This window comes from Neolamprologus multifasciatus, chromosome 1 (genome assembly GCF_963576455.1).
Source record: "Neolamprologus multifasciatus chromosome 1, fNeoMul1.2, whole genome shotgun sequence".
NCBI classification, from domain to species: Eukaryota; Metazoa; Chordata; class Actinopteri; order Cichliformes; family Cichlidae; genus Neolamprologus; species Neolamprologus multifasciatus.
The window spans coordinates 20307769-20330902 of NC_140439.1; the positions used below are offsets into that span (position 1 = coordinate 20307769).

General features: G+C 37.4%; 1 protein-coding gene across 13 annotated transcripts in view; it reads right to left on the bottom strand.

Annotated features, from left to right (window-relative positions):
• Window positions 1-18029: 18029 nt before the first annotated feature.
• mical2a (microtubule associated monooxygenase, calponin and LIM domain containing 2a) overlaps window positions 18030-23134 on the bottom strand; it is a 39326-nt gene continuing 34221 nt past the window's right edge. For 8 of the 13 annotated variants that reach the window (XM_085141909.1, XM_085141460.1, XM_085142230.1 and 5 more), the window contains 4 exons: window positions 22045-22152; window positions 20873-21053; window positions 20696-20781; window positions 18792-20615 (listed from right to left, as the gene is read on the bottom strand). In XM_085141909.1, the coding sequence (XP_084998035.1) occupies window positions 20217-20615; window positions 20696-20781; window positions 20873-21053; window positions 22045-22152 (774 nt within the window). In that variant the 3' untranslated portion in view covers window positions 18792-20216. Of the gene's footprint in view, window positions 18714-18791; window positions 20616-20695; window positions 20782-20872; window positions 21054-22044; window positions 22153-23134 lie in introns of those variants that run through there. The other 5 variants (XM_085141979.1, XM_085142315.1, XM_085142056.1 and 2 more) reach the window with 4 other exon arrangements.

A 23134-nucleotide genomic window follows, 5' to 3' on the forward strand; every position in this document is an offset into this window, starting at 1 on the left:
AGACAGGTCCAGTATTACCATACCAATAGTGGAAAAATAAATCTTTAGGCTTTTCATGTATTTTAAACTGGATTTTGTTGTGTTTTTGTAGACTTGGAATCTAAACTGTCTCTAAAGCACAGTGGGTCACGTTCTGATATTTAAATGTGCTGAAGGCTGTAAATAAAATAGATGTTACAGTCATCACAAAAACATTCACATTTTTCATAGTGCATATTGGAGGTATATTTTTTTCATTTAACACAGTTCGGTGGGCTGCATCCTAAAGTTCAAGGCTACAAACAAAGTATCCTATTGCGCTAGTATTGATCATGCATTGGTATCGGTACTATACGATATTTTGATCAGTCTGTCTCTAATAATAACCTCAAATGAAACAGACCAAATGGGGGTGCTGTGGCATTGAGGTGGTGCAGAAATGGTCACAGGAAAAAGGCCTCAGAAGGTGTGTTTGAAATAGAAATGCAGAACACTTGCCTGGTGTCTGCATTTCCAAAAGTCTCTTGCATCATACAGGACACTCCTGAAAAACAAAGCACACACACACCAAACCCCACAAAAAGCATGGGGCGGTAACAGTTATGCATTGCTTCAACTGAACACAAGAATTAGGTTTGTATTATGCTTTATTATGAAATTTCAGGTGCATGACGTGGGCTGCAGTGATGCAAAATGTGTAATCTTCGTTTTTAATCTTCTTTCATTTTTTATCAATGTAAATAAAAGCATAACACAGTCTAAAGTCTTGTTGTGTTTGTGTGCATACAAAAGTCTCTCTCCTATGCCTCTGCTCTCACTCTCAGCATTCACGCCACTTTAAGTTGAAATACTTCTGTCAGAGGACTCTTATTCGTAAGCCAATTTGGGAGCTTGGGGACACCATAGATAATAACTTCTTAATCATTAAACGCATGCTTCAGAGAACACCAATCAAGTGCTCTGACCCAGTGAAGCTGTAGTTTCTCTACTGCAGCCTTCATTCTTGTCTCCTGGCTTGATAAGGTTGGTCTGTGCTGTGGCATTGCTTTGATTTGAGCCTGCTCCCTCTAAGGGAGGCCATGGTGCAATAGAATGAGCCTGCTTTAGTTTATTTTACTCCATATCTGCCCTGCTGCTGCCAGTGACTGGCCTGGTCTGGTTCAGCTTGGCCTGCAACCTCTTCTAATCAGATAGCCGAGTAAGGCCAGGTGCTTTCCTGCCTCTCTGCTTTGACTGCTCAGCCAGCCCTACTGATTCACTTTATCCAGAGATAAGAGGAGGACTAGAAAGGACCACTTACTGGTTAAATGAAAAGTTGCGGGGGAGCTACCATTTCCACCAACAAAGTCTCTGAATATTATACTGCATTTGTGTTTCACTGCCTGCATTTGCTTTTATACATACTTTATACATCTATGTATGAAAATAGCAAAAGTTATACCTCTATACAAATCTGGAAACAAACACCATTTCACAAACTACAGGCCTGTCTCTTTACTACCTCAATTCTCAAAAGTTCTTGAAAAACTGTATAAAAACCGACTGGAAAAATTTACAGATAAACATAAACTACTCACTGAGAGTCAGTACGGATTCAGATCAAGCAGATCAACATCATTGGCACTATTAGACTCAATAGAATACATCACAAATTCCATAGACAAAAAGCAATATGTGGCTGGGTTATTCATAGACTTGACAAAGGCATTTGACACTATTGATCATGATATATTAATAAGAAAACTGGAACGTTATGGTGTCAGAGGGGTAGTTTTAGATTGGGTTCGGAGTTATTTAAGTGACAGAAAGCAGTTTGTGAAAATAAATGGTGGTTGTTCCTTATGTATGGACATTGCTTGTGGTGTACCCCAAGGGTCAGTTTTGGGTCCAAAATTCTTCAACTTGTACATTAACGACAAAGTGTCCAAAGTATTAAAAATGGTTCTTTTTGCTGACGATACAAACATTTTTTGCTCTGGTGATGATCTGCAGAATTTATTGGAGGATATGACTAATGAAATAAGTAAAGTGAAGTTCTGGCTTGATAAAAAATAAATTATCATTAAATTTGAATAAATCTAAACTTATGTTATTTGGAAATAGTAGTTTAAATACAAATGCAAAGATTCAAATAAATGGTGTTGATATTGAAAGAGTCAGTGAAAATAAATTTCTGGGGGTAATAATAGATGAAAAACTCACTTAAGATATATTCATTCCAAAGTATCACGTAGCATTGCAGTACTAAACAAGGCAAAACAGGTATTCGACAGAACATCACTTCATATTCTATACTGTTCACTGGTTTCACCATACTTAAGCTATTGTGCAGAGGTCTGGGGCAATAACTATAAAACCACATTACATTCACTTTTTACTCTTCAAAAAAAAGCAATTCGAATCATCCACAATGCAGGTTATAGGGAACATACAAACTCACTATTTTTACAGTCTGAAATATTGAAAATTGACGATCTAGTGAAATTCCAAACAGCACAAATTCTATTCAAAGCAAAAAATAAAGAACTGCCAGGTAATATTCAGAGTATGTTTTTAAGGAAGTTATAATTTAAGGGGTTTTTGTAACTTCAAAACAATGAAGGTATGTACTACAAGAAAAGGCTTTTGTGTTTCTGTTCATGGAGTGAAACTATGGAACAGTCTGAATATGGAATTAAAGCAATGTCCAAACATAAAACTGTTCAAAAAGAGTTATAAAAATATGATCTTCTCGAACTATAAAGAAAAGAAAAATATTTAAATTAAGTGAATGTCTCTATTTAAAAAAAAACAAAACAAAAAAAAACAACTCATGATGTGATATTATAGTATATAGTATATCAGAAATCTGTTTTTATTACAAATTATATCAGTAAGGAAGCTGACTAAATATTAACTGATAATTTATGGCAAAGGGGTGGGATTAAATAAGTGTTTACTTCTTCCCACTCCCTTTCAACATGTAAATTAACAATTTTTTTTGTATGTAATTTGTACAGTATTTTTTTTCATCTTATTTCTTTTCTTATGTGAAAGAGTACGCACAACCAGAGGCATCTATGGCAAACATTCAGTCCTCTATTTACTGGACCATACTTTATAGCCCTGTTTCAAAGTTCCTCTCTTTAGGTCTATTTGTCACTACTTTTATACAGTTAAAATGTTCTAGTTTTGATTTGTATTGCTTTATTTTTTTTTCTACTATTTTTATTACTTATCAAAAACTGCACCAAATTACATTAAGTGAAATAAAATTGAAGCATTATGTGTAAGACTCGTATCTAAACAGGTTTTGCAGACATTATCTCTGGTTAGAATTTTAAGATGCCAAAAATGGAGACTAAAATAATAATTACATTTTGCAGGTTTGGAATCTCTATTTTTCTTCTAATGACACCTTATTTGTAAATATGTAAATATGACACACAAAAATGAGCACAGCGTAAAATACTTCCTCACTGATCTGTATGAATTTATAATAACAGATAAAAGTAAAAGCTGTAGAAAGCAAATATGTAAATATGAGTGACAAACTGAAATGAATGCAGTGATGGAGATAATTGCATGACACCCCTTTTGTTCTCCTTTCTTTTTTTATGTTAGGGTCCTTTCTCTTTGCCTGTGCCACTCTTGCAACCCAGATTTTACTTGTAGTACTTTGCATGTATAGGGCATCTTCTTTGATGTGGACGTCATCTGTGTAGCTAACGGAATATTTAAAAAGTACTTTGAGGTGTAAAAGTAAGTATAAAAAACAATGTACATGCCAATCTTTGTGTACTTCTCTCGGGACAAAGATGCCATTATATTTCAGATGAAAGCTGCAGATTCTGTACAGATAATTAATTTGTAAAAATCCAGATTTACACTGTCTGAACTTTACTTAATGGCCTGTACTCCACACAGTATCTCCAGTGAGATTAATTATCTTCCCTTTTGAATGAAAAGACTCAGACTTCAGTTGGTTAATTATTCCCCAGTCTGATAGCCACAAAGCTTAGGTTACCATGGTGTTCCCCACTAGTCAAAATGAGACATCCTTTCAAACTGAAAGCATGAATCACATGTTTACTAATTGCTTGTAAGCCAATATATGAACATTATCTAGATGGGTGTTTTAAAGTTTCCAAGGATGTTATACAAACTTTTTAAACGATCCATAATTATGGTGTTTTGTGTCAACAAATATTATTGTGGCTGCTATAAAAACTGAAAAATAGACAGGCAGGATGTCAGTGGCATAAATCACAAGACACTGAACTTAGAGGATGTAGTTTATTGTTTGAGTACGTTTAAGCACCACAGATTATGGTTTTAAAAAAATCATGGTTTAGGTTGAAATATATTGAATACGCAACATCAGTCCTGTATGCTGAAAAATACAGTCAAAGGAATCCAGCAGGGCTGGACTGATAATCTGGAATACCAGGCATTTTCCCGGTTGGCTGACGCACTTCTGGGCCGATGGACCGCCCATAATAGCACTGACAGCAGCCCATTGGCTTATTTTAATTACTGAGACTTGACTGCCCAATCAAGTCTCTTGCAATGCAATGCAATGCAACTGGCCCCTCCCCTAACTTGTAGATATGTTTAGTGCGGAGGAAGTTGTGAAAAGGTGGAGATGAAAACTTAAGAAGCTAAAAATAGATCCAACAAAATGTGTCAAGTCAACCAACATGTTAGCTGCTGTTAGCCGCTGCACCGTGAGCAGTAGTACCAGCAACAACTAGTAACCAGGCCTCACAGTCGCAGGAGGCTCCTGCTGCTAGCACCAGCTGTAGAGAAGGGAGGAAGATGAAATTAACTAAGAAAATAGCTGCAGGGACGTAATTCGGAAGAGAGAGCGATTCAAGGACATTGAGGTAAAATGAAAGCCATTGCTAATAGTTAAAGTGTCGCTTTTAATTGTTGTCACATGTTGCAGTGCAACTAAGAATAACCCACAACAACTGTACCAACCTGTTTAAAACCTACTTCAATATCTATAATCAAACAAAAATCAAATCTGTACATAATTTCTTTCTTTGTTGTTTTTAATCATGATGGGCCGCCTGGGCAAAAATGCCCGGGCCCTAGTACCTGGTGTGCTAAAATGTATCCATGTGCACTAGTATGAGAGTAAGACTAGTCTCACAATTAAGACAAAAGAAAATACAGAAAATTACTTGCACACTGTGGTATTCCAGCTTTGCAAACCCACCATCCCTATTTAAAGAGCAGGTGTGCAACCTGTTGATTTTTCCTTTCTCTTGCTTGTTTTTAGCCCAGCACAGCCCCTCTTGCAGTGTGTATCATAACTATCAGTCGAGAACTCCTGGTTTACATTTATTTAACCACAATTGTAATAAATAAGGTGTCTACAAAGTTTCTTTGTTTTCTTTTTTCATATTATAGATGCTGCTTCACTTTCGTCACCATGGTAAATAATAGTGCATCTCGACCATGTTATAAAGATGGGACTGATACCTAAAAATATGCTATATATGCTCTGTCATACCATCCACTGAACACAACCGAACATGAGGCAAATTCACAGCTTTCAACTCAAAGGTCGATTAAATACTGTTAAACTGAGCTAAATTGACATAATGGCCATAAAGCATGCTGGCAGGGTGCCATGCTTTCACAGAGTCACTTTTTGCCAATGATAATTTATTTTATTACAGGAAGATAAAATAAATGTCAGTAACAGAACCAGTTGCCCACCACTCTGGCCATTAAACAGGACTCCCTTTAATAGCTGGTAGGTCTGTGGTTCACCATCAGTAGACCTAATATATGAAAATCACTGCATGGAGTATTATACATTTCTGCCCTGCAGACCAGTAATACAGCCGGAGTACAGGAAGTATTGGCCATTGTAGCCGGTCACATTTAACAAAGATATGTCCATACGCTTTTGGACAATGACATTTTTTTTTTAAAATTTTGCCTCTGCACTACCAAAAAGGTTTTTAAATTAAAAAAGATTTAACTGAAGTTCAGACTTTAAGGTTTAATTCAAAGTGTTGCATTAACTATTTAGGAATTAAAACTATTATTAGACATAAAAATGTTTTCAGAGACTCAAAAGGAAATATAATTATTGTTTTTAATACTTGAGACACAAATTGCCTTTGGGGTTGTGTCGGGAATGGCACCCAGCATAAAAATCTGCCACACCAAACATGCGGAACTACCCACTGTGGTGATCCCCCAGGACAAGAGAGCAGCACAAAGTCACAAAGTAGCTTTTTTCAAAAAACAAAAATATTTGAGTGAAAATTCTGAACCCATGAGCATCCCCATATGTTGTGCTTCCTCCTTTACAACGCTCTGCCAGACCTTTACTGCAGTCGCCTTCATTTGCTTGCTCGATTGTGGGTTTCTCTGCATTTAGTTTTGTATTTAATAACTGAAAAGTTGCTCTATTGGGTTGAAACTGGGAGGCTAACCTGGCCATTGAAGAATATCCCAGTCAATCAGACAATATTTTTTACAGTCAGAGTAAAAATATTGTAAAGACACATCAGACCACATCAGTGTTTTTAGTTCTTATCGTAAAGTGCACAACAACATCACATGATATCAAACATTTCACCAGACAGTTCCTCCAACTGCTGCAGTCACATATAACATACAGCACATCTATGCTTTTTTACTTCCTGTTTTGCTCTCTCGAACGCGTCACATCTGCAAATTCTGCTCATACAGTCATCACAAACTGTTTTTGTCCCATCATTCAGTCCCATCAAAGTTTAAAGACCAAAGGGTATTTTCAGCTGTCTGACTTTGATCCACAACTAAGAGAATGAGCCAAATCATTTGGCTTCTTAACACTTCTTTCCAGTATGTGTGTCATAGAATAAATTACTTTTTTTACTGTTTCTTTTAAAGCCTTATGTAGTCTCCTAGCTACATCTCTGATGTCTTGGTACAGTATGTGCCAGTACATACTGTGAGATCCTCAGGCAGATGTCTTTTGTCTGTTCCAGGGTCACAGCTGCAAACCCCCCTTGGCTCTGGAACAATCTGCCAGATCGGTGAGTCAGTGTCATCTTTTAAGTCTGATTTTAAAACATACTTTTATGAAAGACCCTCCTGCTTTTACTTAAGCTTTCTTTATTTTCTTTAGGAATTTCTGTAACTTTTCTTATCAAATCATTTTTTGTGTACTTATAACGTTTGACATTTTTGAATTTTTTATTATGTTGAAAAACTGTGAGTTTTTTGCCCTTAATAAAGATCATTTACTGATCATACGGTGTAAAAGCAGCAGATTTAACTCGCTTTTACTGCAGCTGCTGCACCTGCTGTGATAGGATTTCATAAACATTCATCAATAGCAGAATCATATCGCTTTGGAAATGCTCTATGAGCGAAACATTTAGTTGTTTCTACACAAGCCATGAATCTAAATCACCCTCATATGCAAACATACCATACATACATACAAGTGCATAGTATGCAGAGGCCTAACAGATTGTGAAGGAGAGTGATAGCGAAATGTGTCACTCGTTGGAATTAAGTTGTCACAAAATCCTCACTAATGCAGTTCCAACTCGGATATGCCAGCACAGCTGTTTGGGTGTTTTTATCACTATTAAACAGTGTGAGTACCTGCTTGTAGCCTACAAAGCTCTTTATCTTTGTGGCAGCTCATTTCAAAGGTCCTGCCAGCAGGACACAGACATTAAAGACAGATTGTTGCATAACCAATGTTTAAAATGTGATTATGACCAGATGTGCACTCAGATTGTATCTGAGGCGGAGGATTTTGTGATATCGCACAGATGCATGTTTTTAGAGCAAAGCTTTATGTCCTGCCTCTCGAAAACAATCAGTTCGTGCATTGTTAAATTTCTGCCATCTGGCAAAAAAAATGATTGAATAAATAAATGTTGGGGTTTGAAAGAATTATCCAAATGTGTGTATATATATATATATATATATATATATATATATATATATATATATATATATATATGTTTAAATTATGCTTGTTTGTTTGTAATGTAGGAAAATTGTTTTAAAAGGCACAACAACACAAAATCGTAATAGTAATATGGATGCATTTTCAAAAAATACTAAACACAAATATGCATGTCCAAACACTGAAAGCTGTGCTGTGATTTAAAAGGTCTGATAGTGGCAGAGAACACAGGAGAATAGGATTTTATAAATTCTCCCGTTCTGGAGGCCTAGCACAAATCAATAACAAACGCGTCGTACAAGTTCACAAACCTAAAAGACACAAACTACTCATGGTCAGTGTCAGCGTTACCAAGCGTGTCTTTTTTAGGGTGTTTTTCTTAACTGCTGCCAGAACTGCTGTTGTAGCGCATAAAGGACAGACAGGACTATGGTCTTAGTATGTGGAGAGAGGCTTATTTGATATGAATACTGTGGTATATAAAGGCAGATACAGGAGTGTAATTACATCTAATGGCTGGAAATGCTCCTGTTCAAGACATCTTGGTGTGTAATGCCTGATTATGGGTGATCATTTTCTGCTTTTTGGTGAAAAAGCACAGCATCTAGGACCTGGGCTTTTTTGATGATAGTGGTTCAGAACAATGGGCTATTGAAATGTATTGTTACTATCCCAGCTTAAATGTCAGAGGATAAGGTTGGAAAGAAACTCCAAGGCACGATTTATACTAGCGTCTTCAACCAAAAGTAAGAGCAGCTGATATGATGCTGTGACCTGGAACTACCCTTGAGTAGCATTTTATCATGGACTCAACCTTAAACATACTCTGGCTACAAACTCAGGAGTTTCACCTGCAAATAAATGATTTATTCTCGTCGTCTACTGTCCACATATGACATGAAATGCTAATGATATTTAAAGGAGAACTGCCACACAAAAAATATCCCTTCGGTGGTTAAAAGTAGGATACACTAAAACAGAAAAATGCCAGGGTTTATTGAACTCTCCATCCATTTTTATCCGCTTATCCAATTCAGGTGCCCATCCCAGCTGTAGGACGAGAGGATAGACGCTGTGAGGCTAACATAGAGAGAAAGACAACCTTTTATACTCACATTCACACCAATGCCATAACCTAAACCAATGCAAGTCTTTGTTTTTGATTATACAAAAACAGAGGAAAGCCCTGGCCAGATCACAAATTCAAACTCAGGACCTTCTTGCTGTAAGGCAACAGTGCTAACCGCTCCACCGTGCTGCCTCATTGAAATATTAAGAACAAAAGCACACTCCCATATTCAGAGGTAGTGTGACAGAACATGCTGCAAGTAGACAGCATACATAAGTTATAACATTGTAGCTAGAGATAAACATGGCCCTTTGCAACACCAAGGATCTTGGACCATATTGTTTTATATATATATATATATATATATATATATATATATATATATATATATGTGTGTGTGTGTGTGTGTGTGTGTGTGTGTGTCTTTAAAGAAGAGTAAAGGTGCCCAGGTTCAGGGACTGCAAAACAAGCCCACATCATCACCCCTCCACCTCCATACTTGACAGCTGCTGTGAAGTGTTTGTGCTCATATGCTGTGTTTGATTTATGGAACTGTATATTATTTTGGTCTCATCTACCTAAGAGACATTATTTAGTCAGATGCAACCCTTGCAAACAATGTTCCTGTAACAGCTGCCATAGGGCGAAGATGATAGTAATATTAATTATAATTATTTAGCTCAAACTAGAAGTGTATAGAGTTGTCAGTAGACCACCCTCACTACAAAGAGGGCATGTGAAGGTACTCTGTGTGATAAATGAATTCATTTGTGGCTATGTGGCTAAAAAGATTATTCAATTAAAGTCAAGGAGAAATGTAACTATTTGTACAAGTCTCTCTTTGTAAGACTATGAAGTCATGCAAAACAGAAACCTAATGACAGACAGCTATCACTGAGGACCTGCTGAACCAGCTGCTGAGGTTCATGCTGCTGGTTTACAGTTAGTGTTTTTAATAATGAAGAGCAATCTCTCCATAAAGCTGTTCAGGACAAAAAATTTGTTTCTGCTTGTGAGTTTATATTGTTGCGTATAGTTCAAAGTTCAACAGAGGACAAACCTGTTCTTCTAACACTGTACACATCAGTAAAGCTAATGGTCTTCTTTTATGTTTTTCATCATAGTCGACTGCATTTGATGAATTGTACATCAACTTATGAGCCATGCAGGAACACAGAAGAGAGAGGAGAGATTAAATAAATAATGGCATTTTGATCAGCCCGCCAGAAAGGCCAGACGTGAACAGAGAGGTTTGGAGAGCTAGATTTAAAAATTTGTGTCAGGGCTGATGGATATGTGGTCATCTTCTGCTTCCACAGTAGAGGAAGAGGCATACTTATGCAGCCCAACCCCACATAGTCCAGCACCAAGCCACCACCTCCTTGCTCTATTGCGCTAATCTGATTTGCTTTTAACACTGAAATTTGCCTTGAATAATTAAGGAAACAAAAATCTTATTCATACAGGAAAAGCTAAGCTTTGTGTGTTCTTTTAATCATTCAAGTGGTGGAGAGCAAATGGTATACATCAAGTGTGAGGATTTTCCGTGCAGCATACTGCACTTTCATAAATGTCTAAAGGAATTTCCAGAATGCTGTGCGTGTTTTTTAATTTAGTACAGAAAGAAAATTGTAGTTTTATGTGACAAAAGACTTTTACCATCTAAACTGGTAAATTGTTGTGTTTGTGGAATGTCACATTTTCAACTAAATTGATTTCTATCTATCTATCTATCTATCTATCTATCTATCTATCTATCTATCTATCTATCTATCTATCTACAAACTGAAGCAAACGTCACATCCCGCTGCATATTTCGCATTACAGGACAAGCTGCAGAGGCTCAATTTGAGCAGGTTGATGGATTTTTTTTTGGTTCAAATAAAGGCAAAAATTTTTTGAAGGATTTTGTTTTGCTGAAGGCTGTTTTAAAAATGCAGTCCTGGATGTTTGTGTTATGCTTCGATCACCAGTTAAATTCGGAAGAGGCACCATAAGATTTGTTGAAGGATATGCCTCAACCTTTTTGTTTTTGTTAAAACATTAAGTTAATAAAGTGTACACTGCTTATTTGTGGAATATTTGTACTGATGCGAAGACATTTTAAAGAAAGAAAGAAAGAAAGAAAGAAAAAAGGAAGTCCAGTTCTTGGCTGCAAAGCAGATTATTGGGTGAATTAAAAAATGTAAAAAGAGAGAAATTATTAATTATGTGCATCATAGTTTTCTTTTAACTATTTTTTTTTTTTACCACCAATTAATTGAATTTTTCCCTTTAATTCCCCAACATTCCTGCTTCTTTGTAGTTCTGTAATTAAATGAATTAATTTCACAATTTGCAGGTAAAGTTTTGATGCATTTGGCTCTATATATTCTGAGGCTTGGCAAATGGCAAATACCCTTTCACTATGTTTTCCTCCTTACAGTTTATTGATGAACTGTAAATTATTCTGCATAATTTGATGAAACTGAATTTCAGAATTGCAGACTATGAAGTAGGAAAAATGAATTTAAAATAATCCTATATTCCAGGTTTATTAAATGGAGCGCTCCAACTCCAGTTAGGGAAATGCTTCTTTTTTCAAAATTGATACAAAAGCTGTTCAACCCTGGTTTCTGGTCTGTGATGACTGGCTCAGCACCACCTATATAAACTCAGCTTTGGCCTGTAGATTATAAATTATAGATGAGGTTGAAAACAGAGTTTGGATTTTGAATTTTATTTAAACTCTTCTAGCAATACGAGATAGGACATTGCAAGTTTCCCACTCACTGAGCAGTAATATGTGTATACCATGTGACTTTGTCCTGCCATGTGATTGTGATTTAAGACATTATGTTTTTCTAAAGGGCATTTCCTATTGGCTTTTATGTGTCTCATCAAACTGGCTGAAGCAGAAGCAGGATACAGACACAGAGGAGCCTCTTTGAACGGCAGCATCGCCGCGCTTAAGACAACAAGCACTGCCTTAAATGCATCTCTCAGTGTCCTGTTATTTTCTGTGGGAAAGTCAGACTGGACCCAAGATGCTGCTTATCTGAGGTTTCAAATTTATTGGATTAGTCTGTTTTCTTACATATGACAATATGTAAGCCATAGGTTTTAGTTCTTTTGTTGCACTGTAGCTGTTTGAATCCTTTTTTTTTGTGATGACAGCAGCTTCTTATCAATTTTCAATTTTTTACTTCGAATTCCTTCTCAATAACTATATTAAAATGTTGAAAGTATGGGGAAATCTTCTAAAATGACAGCTGTTTGCTCCACTTCGTGTTGTAGAGGTGGATTTTCTTCTCAGAGGAAATGTAAATGTTCAGATAGTTTATTTACTCTGGCTGCCTGGCGTACATCTCCTCCGTCTGGTGAATTGCGTTTGACTGTTTAAAAGGATGATTTGCGTGAAAGGGCTAAAATAATGGCATTATATTTTTAGATTCATCTCGTCCCGGCTTTGCTGTGTTTTTTTCATCAACTTTCACAGCTTCTGTAATTTCAGTGCAATTTCAGGCTCTGATTGCTCTGTTGCTTGAATGCTAATCATTGCTAGTGTATAACTTCATTTCTTTTTGGCTCTTTATGCATTTAAGGAAATGTAATTTAATAAAGAAAATGAAAAAGTTCGAAGAGGTTTGTAAACAGATTGCACTCCTCAGAGATGCGCACACAACAACGACGCGGGGACGTCTGCTTCTGCAGGACTGTGTTTTACAAAACAACTCTTCAGAGCGCTGCACCCCAGCTGCCTATTTGATTTGATTTTTTTTTTTTCATGAAAAAAATGTTCTGTGCCTTTATGAGGACATCTTGGCTGACATTTGTCTGAGCGTAGGGTTTTTTTTAAAAAACATTTTATCAAAGGTTTCTTTCAAATTTAATTGAAATATTTAGTAAATATGTGTTGTTAATACACCTTGACTCCTCAGAGCTGTTTTTGATGTTATAACAATCACATAAAAATAATTAAATTGAGCTCTCTCAAACAACTCCCTTGGAGCTTCAGCAAGTAATCACATACTGAACATATTTCTGCTAATGACAAAACCCACTGAAGCTTATTATGTGACCTTAGTACTTGTGTTATTGTCCGTGTCCTGTATTCAAGTATTTTGTGTGGCTAAAAGTGTGTGTGTGTGTGTGTGTGTGTGTGTGTGTGTGTGTGTGTGTATTCTGTGCTCACAGTACTTATGGCTGCAGTATTTATTTTTTTGTCCGCTAGGGGGCAGCAGAAATGACACACACTTATTGAGCAGCACTCAACTCCTTTAAGGTCTTTCAGTCTGATCCTTATGAGCAAAATTATAATTTTACTCTTTTACTTTTTAAATGTTTTTGCTTTATTTGAATGTGTTTATTGCCTAATAGACTTCCGAGAGATCTATCTGATTATTTATCTCCTACATTTGACATTTGAAATCACTTTTTTTCATAATTAATTTGTTTCATTGTTTAAAATTCGCTTTAGAATTAAAAACAGTTGTTTTTTTTTTGTATCACATTTCCACACAGAAACACAAGATAAACATTTTTCTATGGCCCTCAGATTTTTGTTAAAATGAAATGTGCAAAGACTTTTAATTTAAACATGAGAAAAGTGTGTCAAACCTAAAATAACCAACAAGTTTCAAGAAGTGTATCTTCTTCCCTTATCTCAAGTCTAAATATGAAAGTTGACCTGACATGCAAACAGAATTTTATGACATTTCAATGATCTTGTTGGCATTTTTTAAAGTGTGATATGTTTTTATTTTCAACGAGGGAGAAAAACAACATATAACTGTAAGACGTTCCTGCTAGGTAGACCTGGGCAAATCAGGAAGAATCAAAAAGTGGCCTAATTTATATGGCAGTAAAACGTCCAAAGAAAAATACAAAACAGTCAGTGAAATATAAAAATAAACATAAAAAAATGTAAGGAACACATGAAAACCGCAGAGCAAAGCAGGGGAGCAAAATAAATATGAATGAAGGACAAATACTAAATACAAAAACAAGAAAGACTTTATACATGATCCAGAGGAACTGCGTGGACTGAAGAGGTGGGAATAATAAAGCCAAGATAGAAACCAACGATAACACAAAAAAAGAAACAAATCACAGAAATAATAAAGTCATAACAAGAAGTCAAAATTCAAAAGAACTTGAATTTTCACTAATATAAACCAAACCACCAGACTGCAAACCACAAAATCATAGCAAATTCCAGAGATCGCGATTCTTCTAATCTGTATAATTGAATGTGTTTGTGTAAAAAAAATCACATTGAACACACTTTATTACTCCAGTGGGCCATTCTGACCCATAGCTATGGGGCTGATTACTGATAATAAGACCTATTCAGTGGACCAATAACATTCAGTGCGAGCTCCAATCGAAGTATTTTCACATTCCTTTACAACATTTTCACTCTTTAAAATTCAAGCTCGCATAAAGCTCTTATTTTTTGTCTATGCTGAATTGCTCAGCTCTGTTTTTGAAAGCAGCGGTTTAAAGTGCTTACAAAATCTATGAATATTCAAATAAAAGTATGTTAATTCAACATGTTTTATACAAAGGAAAAAAATGTCATCTTTAAAATGGGATTAAATACTATTATTATAAAGTTATTCATAAATGATAATGTCACGGTGCCTCTCAAATGTTCAGTATCCATCAAATTAAAGATTCTCTGACTGTCAATGAAGCATCTACAAAGCAAAAGTTCCCCATTTTTTCCTGTGCAACAACACACTGACCTTCTCTGTCCTAAAATCAATTTACTCTAAATTACTTTTCTGTTCCTGTGTAATGGCTCGTGTCCATCTACTGTTGTGGCTTATACCTAAGTAATTGCTAAGTAGTTGTGAACGTAGTCTTTGCCCTTTATCTTTTAGTGAAGCAACATTTAGAAGAATAAAATTCCACATAGTGATATGTAAAAAGAAAGCTTTCAAAGGATGCGAGTATGACCTTACTATTTCCATAGGAATAAAGAGGCTAAGTGATAACGAAATGCACTTGATTAATTGATCCTCAGTAAGTGTGACCGTCTGTATAAAAGCAGATGTTTTGGCAGTTTGCTGGTCTGGAGAATTCAACATGTCTGTGAAGCACAATGGCACAATGTTCCCAGGAGTGGACGTCTTAGCGAATTCAACGCAAGGTCAACGTTCAATTTCAGAACTGAGAGAAACTGCAAAAAAAACCCAAAAAACCCAAGAGCTACATCTCAGGTCTCAATTAGTCTGAAAAATGTGGGACAAACAAGACAAAAGTGGAAATGTTTGGCCTTGATGCACTGCACCAAACACAACGTATCAGCACAACCTCATACCAACTTTCAATGTTCTGGGTTTGTTTGTAGCCTCGTGATCTGGACACCTTGCAGTTGACAACGAACTTCTCTGTATACCAAAGTATTTTAGAGTCAAATGTGAGCTGTCTGTCTGACAGATGCCAAAACTGAGTCAAATGATCCAGAGCAGAGCTGAAAATGTACAACAGAAGGGCTGGGCGTGTTGCAATGACCCAGCCAAAGTCCAGACCTCAATGTGATTGAAATGCTGCGGTGGGAGAGCTGTGTATGAATAAATGTGTTTAAATCTCATAGAACTGAAGCTACGTTATAAAGAAGAGTGAGCCTGAATTCCTCCACTGATAAAATCATACAGAAAAGGATTGCTTCAAGTTTTTGCTGCTAAAGGTGGTTCTACAAGCTACTGAATCGTGGGGAGTACTTAGTTTTTCACAGGGCTTCAAACATATCTATGAAAAGCTGTTTTTAAGATTGCATACATCACTTGTTCTTTTTAAAGTGAACATTTTTTGGCTTCACTGCTGTGTATTTTTTAAATGACACGGACTTTATCTGAAAAGATGAATACACTTTTTAAAGCCAAGGACTTTTTGCAAGCGTCTTTTTTTCATTTTTCGCTGAGCAGTCAATGGCAGCTTAACCTCTGAGACCTACAGTTTTCAGAGACATGAGAGAGCACTTTGCTTTCGAGATTGATTAATGAAGAGACAGAGTTTATTGTGTACATCAAAAACCAGATTTAATTCAAGTTATTTAAGAAAGGCAGAGGTTAGTACAAAAATTCTACATCTCTGAGAATTTTCATGAATATTCACTGAAATGCAACAGGCTTCTTTAAAGGTGACATGTTATGCTCATTTCCAGCACCCTCCTTTGAATTATGTCTACCGGTGGTTCTTTGCAAACCTGATTCACAGTTCAAATATGTGTTTTACACTGGATCTTGGCTGCCCATTGCAAACAGAAGGTGTGAACAGCAGGCTGCTGTGCTCACAGACAGAGGTGAGTTAATAAACATATTTATGATATCAAATACAGAAGCAATGGTGGACTTGTTTAATATGAGCATTGTGTGAGTGCTCAGAATCTATATGACAAAAAATAAGGAACGGTGTAATAGGTCAGACTTAATTTTGCCATGTATATATATTTATAGCAGCTTTAATTGCTTTATTTTTTAGTTTGTTTAATGTTCTTTTGTTGGACTGAAAAGATAATGCCTGATATTGGAAGTCATGCTGTCAGAATCACTCTGGCCCATTATGACATGGATACAGGATGTCTGGCACCAGGATGTAGCACATTCATGTCCTGTGGGTTGTAGAATGGCTCCTCTTTGGATCCTGCTTGCTCTTGTGCATCCTGCAGCACATCTGATTAGTATTTGGGAAGTTTGGAGGCACTACGTATTTGACTGGCGTGCAACAAATTTTAGGTGGCTGATGTGAGTCAAGGGACCCAAAGTTTCCCAGCAAAACAAAGTGTACACCATACTGACTGTATGTGACCATCAAGGTAGAAAAACATGCATCATATCAAAAGTTAGCAGTCACTACTGTGTATTTACTTTGCAATAGAACCTGAAACAGTGATGCAAAATCAAACAATTATTAAAAAATTATTTTAAAAAAACAACAACGACAAAACCCATTACTGATAGACTTGCCCAGCAATAAAACTTGAAGTCCCTTTTTAGTGATGAGTGGATGAGGTGATGCCCTTCTTCTGTGGCGACTTCTTCAACTCAAAGAAAATAGACTTTTAAAAAGAAATCTGCACATGCCCGGCTGTTCTTTATAGTCTGCAAGTTCAACTGATTCTGAGTAGAGAAAAACTAAGACATATCTAAGAGATCTTTGTACAGTTTTATGCATGCATGAAAAAGCTGGGAACAAGAAAGAAAAATAGCACTAATTTAACAGCCGTTTTTTCAGTGAATAGTCTTGTGTTTGTCATATCGGCACTGATAAATCAAAGAAAAGAAGTCTGCTTTTAAATCTCATGAACTGAACAAGAGAATCTCTCTTTAACAGGCATTACCGTGTACTGACAATAATAAGAAAATGTGCCTCATCCATCATTATCATCCTAAAACAAGCTTTTAGAGGCTGACCAGCAAAGAGACATGTAAAGGGAAAGATATCACTTATTGAGAAAATTTGTTAGTTTGTTGCCTGAGACTTAAGATGTAGACCTCAAAGGGATTTAAAAAAAATTATTCTTTACTAAACATCACAAACCAAAATTACTGATGAGACTAATATGCATGACTCTGGCTCATCCACCACGGTGGATTAGAAAGTCAGTTGCTTATCTGTGCCTATACCACAGTAGGACTAGGAGTAAGGGATATGATTATGATTAGTTAAATGAACAACATTTCTCTCAAACGTTAAATATGTTGGTTTGAAAACAGATCGTAGTTCTTTGCCCCTGTTGTCAGATCATCATGGAAAGGCTTCGAGAATAATGCCTTTATTACCAGTCTGATGTGATGGCATCTGGAGCTGGAGGTTTTTGAAGGCTCACCTTCCGGCCGCCACTGCCAAATTTTAGGTGTAGCTCTCGTGGACTCATTCTGCTTTTTCCTTTCTTCCACAGAGGAGGAATAATGGTCACGGTTTGGATGCTTGTGTTGCTTGCACTTCAGGTATGTCGCGCAAGTGGTGGATAACGTAGCATTGAGCTGCCCACCTCCAGCGGAGATGAGAAGAACAGGCTGAAGAGATCTTCCCAGAGTACTTCTCTTTAAATCCACACTCACATTTTTAAAAAAAAAATCAAATACATCTTTTGATTTAATTGATACTCTTTCAAGTGACAACTCTTGCTGGACTGGAGCTGGAAGGGATATTTTTCACACTCCCCAACTCCTGTAAGGAGACGCTGATGGAAGCTCGCCTTTAAAATACAACATCAGCTCAATGAAACATAATTCCAAAAAAAAGGGTGCACTGTTAAATGTTGACTTTAGAAACATTTAATCTCACCTCAAGGTTCAATAAGTACAGAAGCTATTCTGGAGCAACAAAAGCAACACTTTTCCCCTCATGTTTAGATTAAATTTGAGTTGGAAATGTTACTCTTCACCTTGAAAGCAGTAGTTTATTTGAACAACTAAGGTATCCATGAGAAGAAGAAGAAAAAACTAAGACCTTGTGGTGAGATCGGAATAAAAAAAAGTTACATGAACTTATTTTGTCTTTGCTTCTTTGCAGAGGTCTCAAACCATGCTGAATTAGTACTAGTTCATTCCCAAAACTGTTGATTAGTCCTCCTGACCTTAGCTTAGCTTAAACTTAGTGTCACTTCAAAGAAAATATTATTTCAGCACTAAAACCGCTGATATGTGATATCAGCATCTACAGGCTCACATTGATGCAACCATGCAGGTGATCACCTTTAAAAAGTCATTTCTCCTAAGCACCCGATTGTCTCACAGGCTTCATAAAAGGCGTCCGCTGAATGAGAGGAAAAGAGAAGCACGAACTGATAAAAAAAAAAATGACAACATGAAGGCAAATAAACACAGCTCAGTGCACAAAGATAGAAAATGTTTATGAAAACGATGCACAATACTGACATTCAGAGTTAATGCTGGCACTGTTGTGCACGTTACAGTTTGCTCGACTGTCAACTTGCTAAACAGAAGCAAGTCAAGTTAGTTTGCTTGTTCTTTGGTATTAAAAAACAAAACAAAACATGTTTTCCACCTACACAGCACGGAAAATAAGATCGCACAATTCTGTAATTTAACACAAACTATAAGGCAGCAGAGAACAAAACACAAACATAGTGTCATCAAACGCTTACAATAATGCCAGACGATTTTGAAATCCTTAAAAATTACTCTAAAGTGCTTCATGAGCATCAATAGATTGTCTAAATAGGAAGCAACTATGTGGCTTCTAGTCAGAGAGGTTTACAGTTGATTGTCCAACATCGTGCTTTCAGATTACAGCAAGAGCGGCAAGCACATTCAAACGCATCACAGCATGCTCACCGCTTCTATTGTCTACAGCAAAACGGAAAATCTCTCCGTTCCGGTGGAGCCACCCTGTGCTGCTGAGCCTGTGTTTCCTGTTTTTCCTCAGTTAGACCAAATATTAACCTGTTCGGTTATTTTAAATTTAATTGCGGCTATAATTTTACCACATTTCTATATATTTCGTTCTGAGTGAACAGCAGATGGCAGCAAAGTTGAACTAAATACCTAAAAGTATTTAGGACAGTCCATAGTGTCAAATATCCTTTGGTGTTATCCAAGAAAAAAAAAAAATAGTTGTTGAGAGTAAACAGAGAGTTTGTTTTATAAAATGATAATAAAAAAAACTGCTTTCATGACTGTTAAAAGACATGCCTGCATACATATTAAAATGTCTTTAGTACATATGCATAGTCAAATGAAAGCCTGCCTTGCAGTCACTGTTAATATGAGAACAGGCTTTTGTCAAATGTGACAAACGTCTGCTGCTACATTGATATGGCAGTTCTCAAAGTTAAAAGTGCATCAAGTTAGTCAGTCATAATCCCAGTTAACTGCAGGGCCAGTTTCACGAGGCAGTTTGTAAAAAGTTAGCCTAAAAGGCTCCAATGTTCTGATCATGGCTTGTTTGATTTACTTGCCTATTTACTCTTTAACCTATGTGTCCAATATATTATAACAGTTCACTCATCAAACCCACTGCAAAATTATTTGGTGCAGTTTTCTTTGCTTGACAAACTGCCCCAAAGTAAACTGCTGAAAGTAAACCAACAATTTTTTGCATAAGTAGCCTACAGTGTGTCTTCTTTGGCTAGTGCACACCCACACATCTACCTACAGTGTCATCATAAAAAGTAAGTAAACATCAGGAAGGTGCTTGTGCACATGTACAAAATGATAACAGGTTGAGGACGCTGCAACTAATGAACTCCTCGGCCTCTGGTTTAATGTTGAGGGTTAAATTTTTGCAGCTGAAAGTCTAGATTATCCTCTGCCTGATATGTTCCTGCAGCCAAAGCAGTAAAGGCTCTAAAGAGCTCGGCCCATCAGGCACAGCCTCTGTGTACATCTGCAGCAGTACTTCTTGTAAAACAAACAGCAGTGGCAAGCTCATGCTCAGTAGCTCATACAGCAACGTGTAGTCCTGTGCGTTGTCTCTCAGGTGGCCGGCAAAGGCCCGTGCTGCATGACACGCGCGCTGGGACAGATACCGGGGGGCGTTGCACACAGCACGAGTCACACTCAGAGGCCAGCTCAGCTGTTTCGTCATGAACGAGCTGAAGGTACCTGCTGCGGGTTCACTCTGCAGGTCTGCCGGACTGCTGGAGGGGGTGATATCTTCATCAGCAGGACGCTGCTCCTGAATGCTATCACGATTCTAAGAGAGAGGAGGTGATGGGAGGAGAAGTTAGACACCTTGCATCCATCATTGTCAGAGGAAGGTGGATAAATACGCACAGGTCTCACTGAGGGTAGAGAGAAAGTCCTCCGTATGCTTGTCCCATTGTTCCGCTGATCAAAATGCAGTTTGCAGTAGAGTTTCCCTGTAAGATCAAAGTGAAGGTCAAGATGAGCCATTTCAGTGATTTTGTGCCATGTAGGTAATATGTGGCTACGCCATTTGGAGAAGCATACCCTCTTCAGAGTGGAAAGCATGCGCTCCCTGTCGAAGAACAGAGCTGCAGGTCGAACAGCGGAAACACTCCCTGTGGAAGTAAAGCCCCTCGGTGCAGATCCTCTCCACCATATAAACACGCTTCTGACACCAGTGACACTTGTCACCTGATGGGGGAAACGCCCTTCGTACTGAGCCGCCCTGGGAAAACAGCAAAATCATACAAGTGAATTTTAGATCTGTCACTATAACTGACACACTGAGGCTGAGTCTCAGCTTCCTTTTCAATGATCCTGCCCTTATGTACTTACTTACTCATGTGTACTCACTGGTTGTAAACACAAATACTTGATTATAATTACCTACCAGGAGTTGTTCCTTTATACTCTACTAGTGTAACTCTTGCTATAATATCTGGCTGTTAACGGCATCCAATTTACATATTTTTCTCTCTGGCCTGCAGCGCTCCTTTTCCACCTCCAGCAGTAATGTTTCTTCCCAAGCTACAATGAAATACGTAAATGGATTAATTCTGCGTTCCATTTGCTTCGAGATCAGAGTTGGAAGCGATGCCACTTCCACGCTGTGTACCTTTCAGTAGAAAAGTCGGAAAAGGTAGCGTCAACACACAACAGTGACTGTGCAGATGACCAATTTTAGCTTTTCCGTTGTTTACGTTCCCTTATGCTAATTTGGATTGTAAAGTTGGGGCTGTTCTGACTTTCTAAACTGGACTTCCAACTTCCGACTATAAATGGTGCACACTATATTAACACTACAGGCCAGGAGTAAAACACATAAACTGGATATTTTGGGGGGTTGAAATGGGCTTTTTAAGTTGGAGACAGCTTTTTGGGGAAGGGTGGAGCAGAGAAACCCTAAGAGTGAAACCACAAGAGTACACACTTCTGTCCTCTGAGGACTGCCAGTAATTAAAAGCAAAGGGCAGAAACAGCAGTTCAAGCAAAGCTCTCATGCAAAGCACATGACAATAATAGAAATCTGAGGTTAAAGTACTTCTTTTTTTTCTATTGAAACAAAGAATAAACACACTAGAAAACTAATGAACGATGGAGAGCACTGCAAACATACCACAACTGTGTCCTAAAACACATGCAAATGAGGACACCGTGAGGGAGCACCGAGACACAGAGGATAGTGTGGGATCACACATCAAGCTGGAGATAATCACCTTAAGTACATCAGAGCTGTTTCCTGAGAACAACCCGCTAAGGTGGACGGCTTTTTCCTTTATACTCTTTGCATGAAACTCTCTAACCTGTTGTGTCTGAGCTTTTTTCTGCAGGATGGCAAAAGAAAAGTCATCAGTTCATCCAACAACCCTTTTTGTGTGCGCAGGCAAAATTAGGCAGACTAATAAATGCTTAATAAGCACTGCGCACATAAGTGATCACAGACCTTTCTATCGTCTTCTCAATGAGAAGCAGGATTCGACAGCTAAGTGTCTATTGTCAAGAGGAGAACAAAGACGTCGCTGTTTGAAAAGCCGCCCTATTATTTTAATTTCACACCTGAGTTGATGTAATTACTCAAACTGTACGGGAACAGAAAACCGGGATAGTCACACAGTCCTGGCAGAGAAATGAGAGACTAGTATATGAGTTCAGCCAAAGTCATGAATGAAAAGGACAATTACTCATTTTCAGATTAGATTAAAATAATGATGTAATTTATCTCAACATTAATAACACAGGTGTGGGTAAAATATCTGAAGCCAGCAGCTTAAAGGATCATTTTCACATAGCGGCTGACCTATATTTGAAAATACACATGTCCAAAGCAGTCAGATTGGACATTAAACAGTCTCTAATCAGTCAGTTCCATCATATAAAGTCTGTATAATGTCTGAACAAGAGGCGACACTTAAACCAATCAACATGTAAATAAGGAAAACGTCACACAGTTTCTGTGGCTGATTCTCTTGACATTAGTCAGAGTTTATGTGTTGAAATAGCGCCATTGTTTTTACAATCTCAAAATCAGAGGAGCGTCAGTGGACCATTCATGTCAGTCTAGAGCTGGAGCCAGAAGTTAGCTTAGCTTAGCATAAACAGTGGAATGAGGAAGAAACATCTCGTGAATTCATATCCTGTTTATTTATTTATATCGCACCAATTCACATCAGTCGGCTGGAGAATCTCACATTATTGGAAAAAATCCCAACAATCAAGCAACTCCTCTATGAGCAAGCACTTTGCAACAGTGGGAACAAAAACCTCCCACAAAACAGCTGTAAGTTCTAATATCTTCCTGACTCTTGC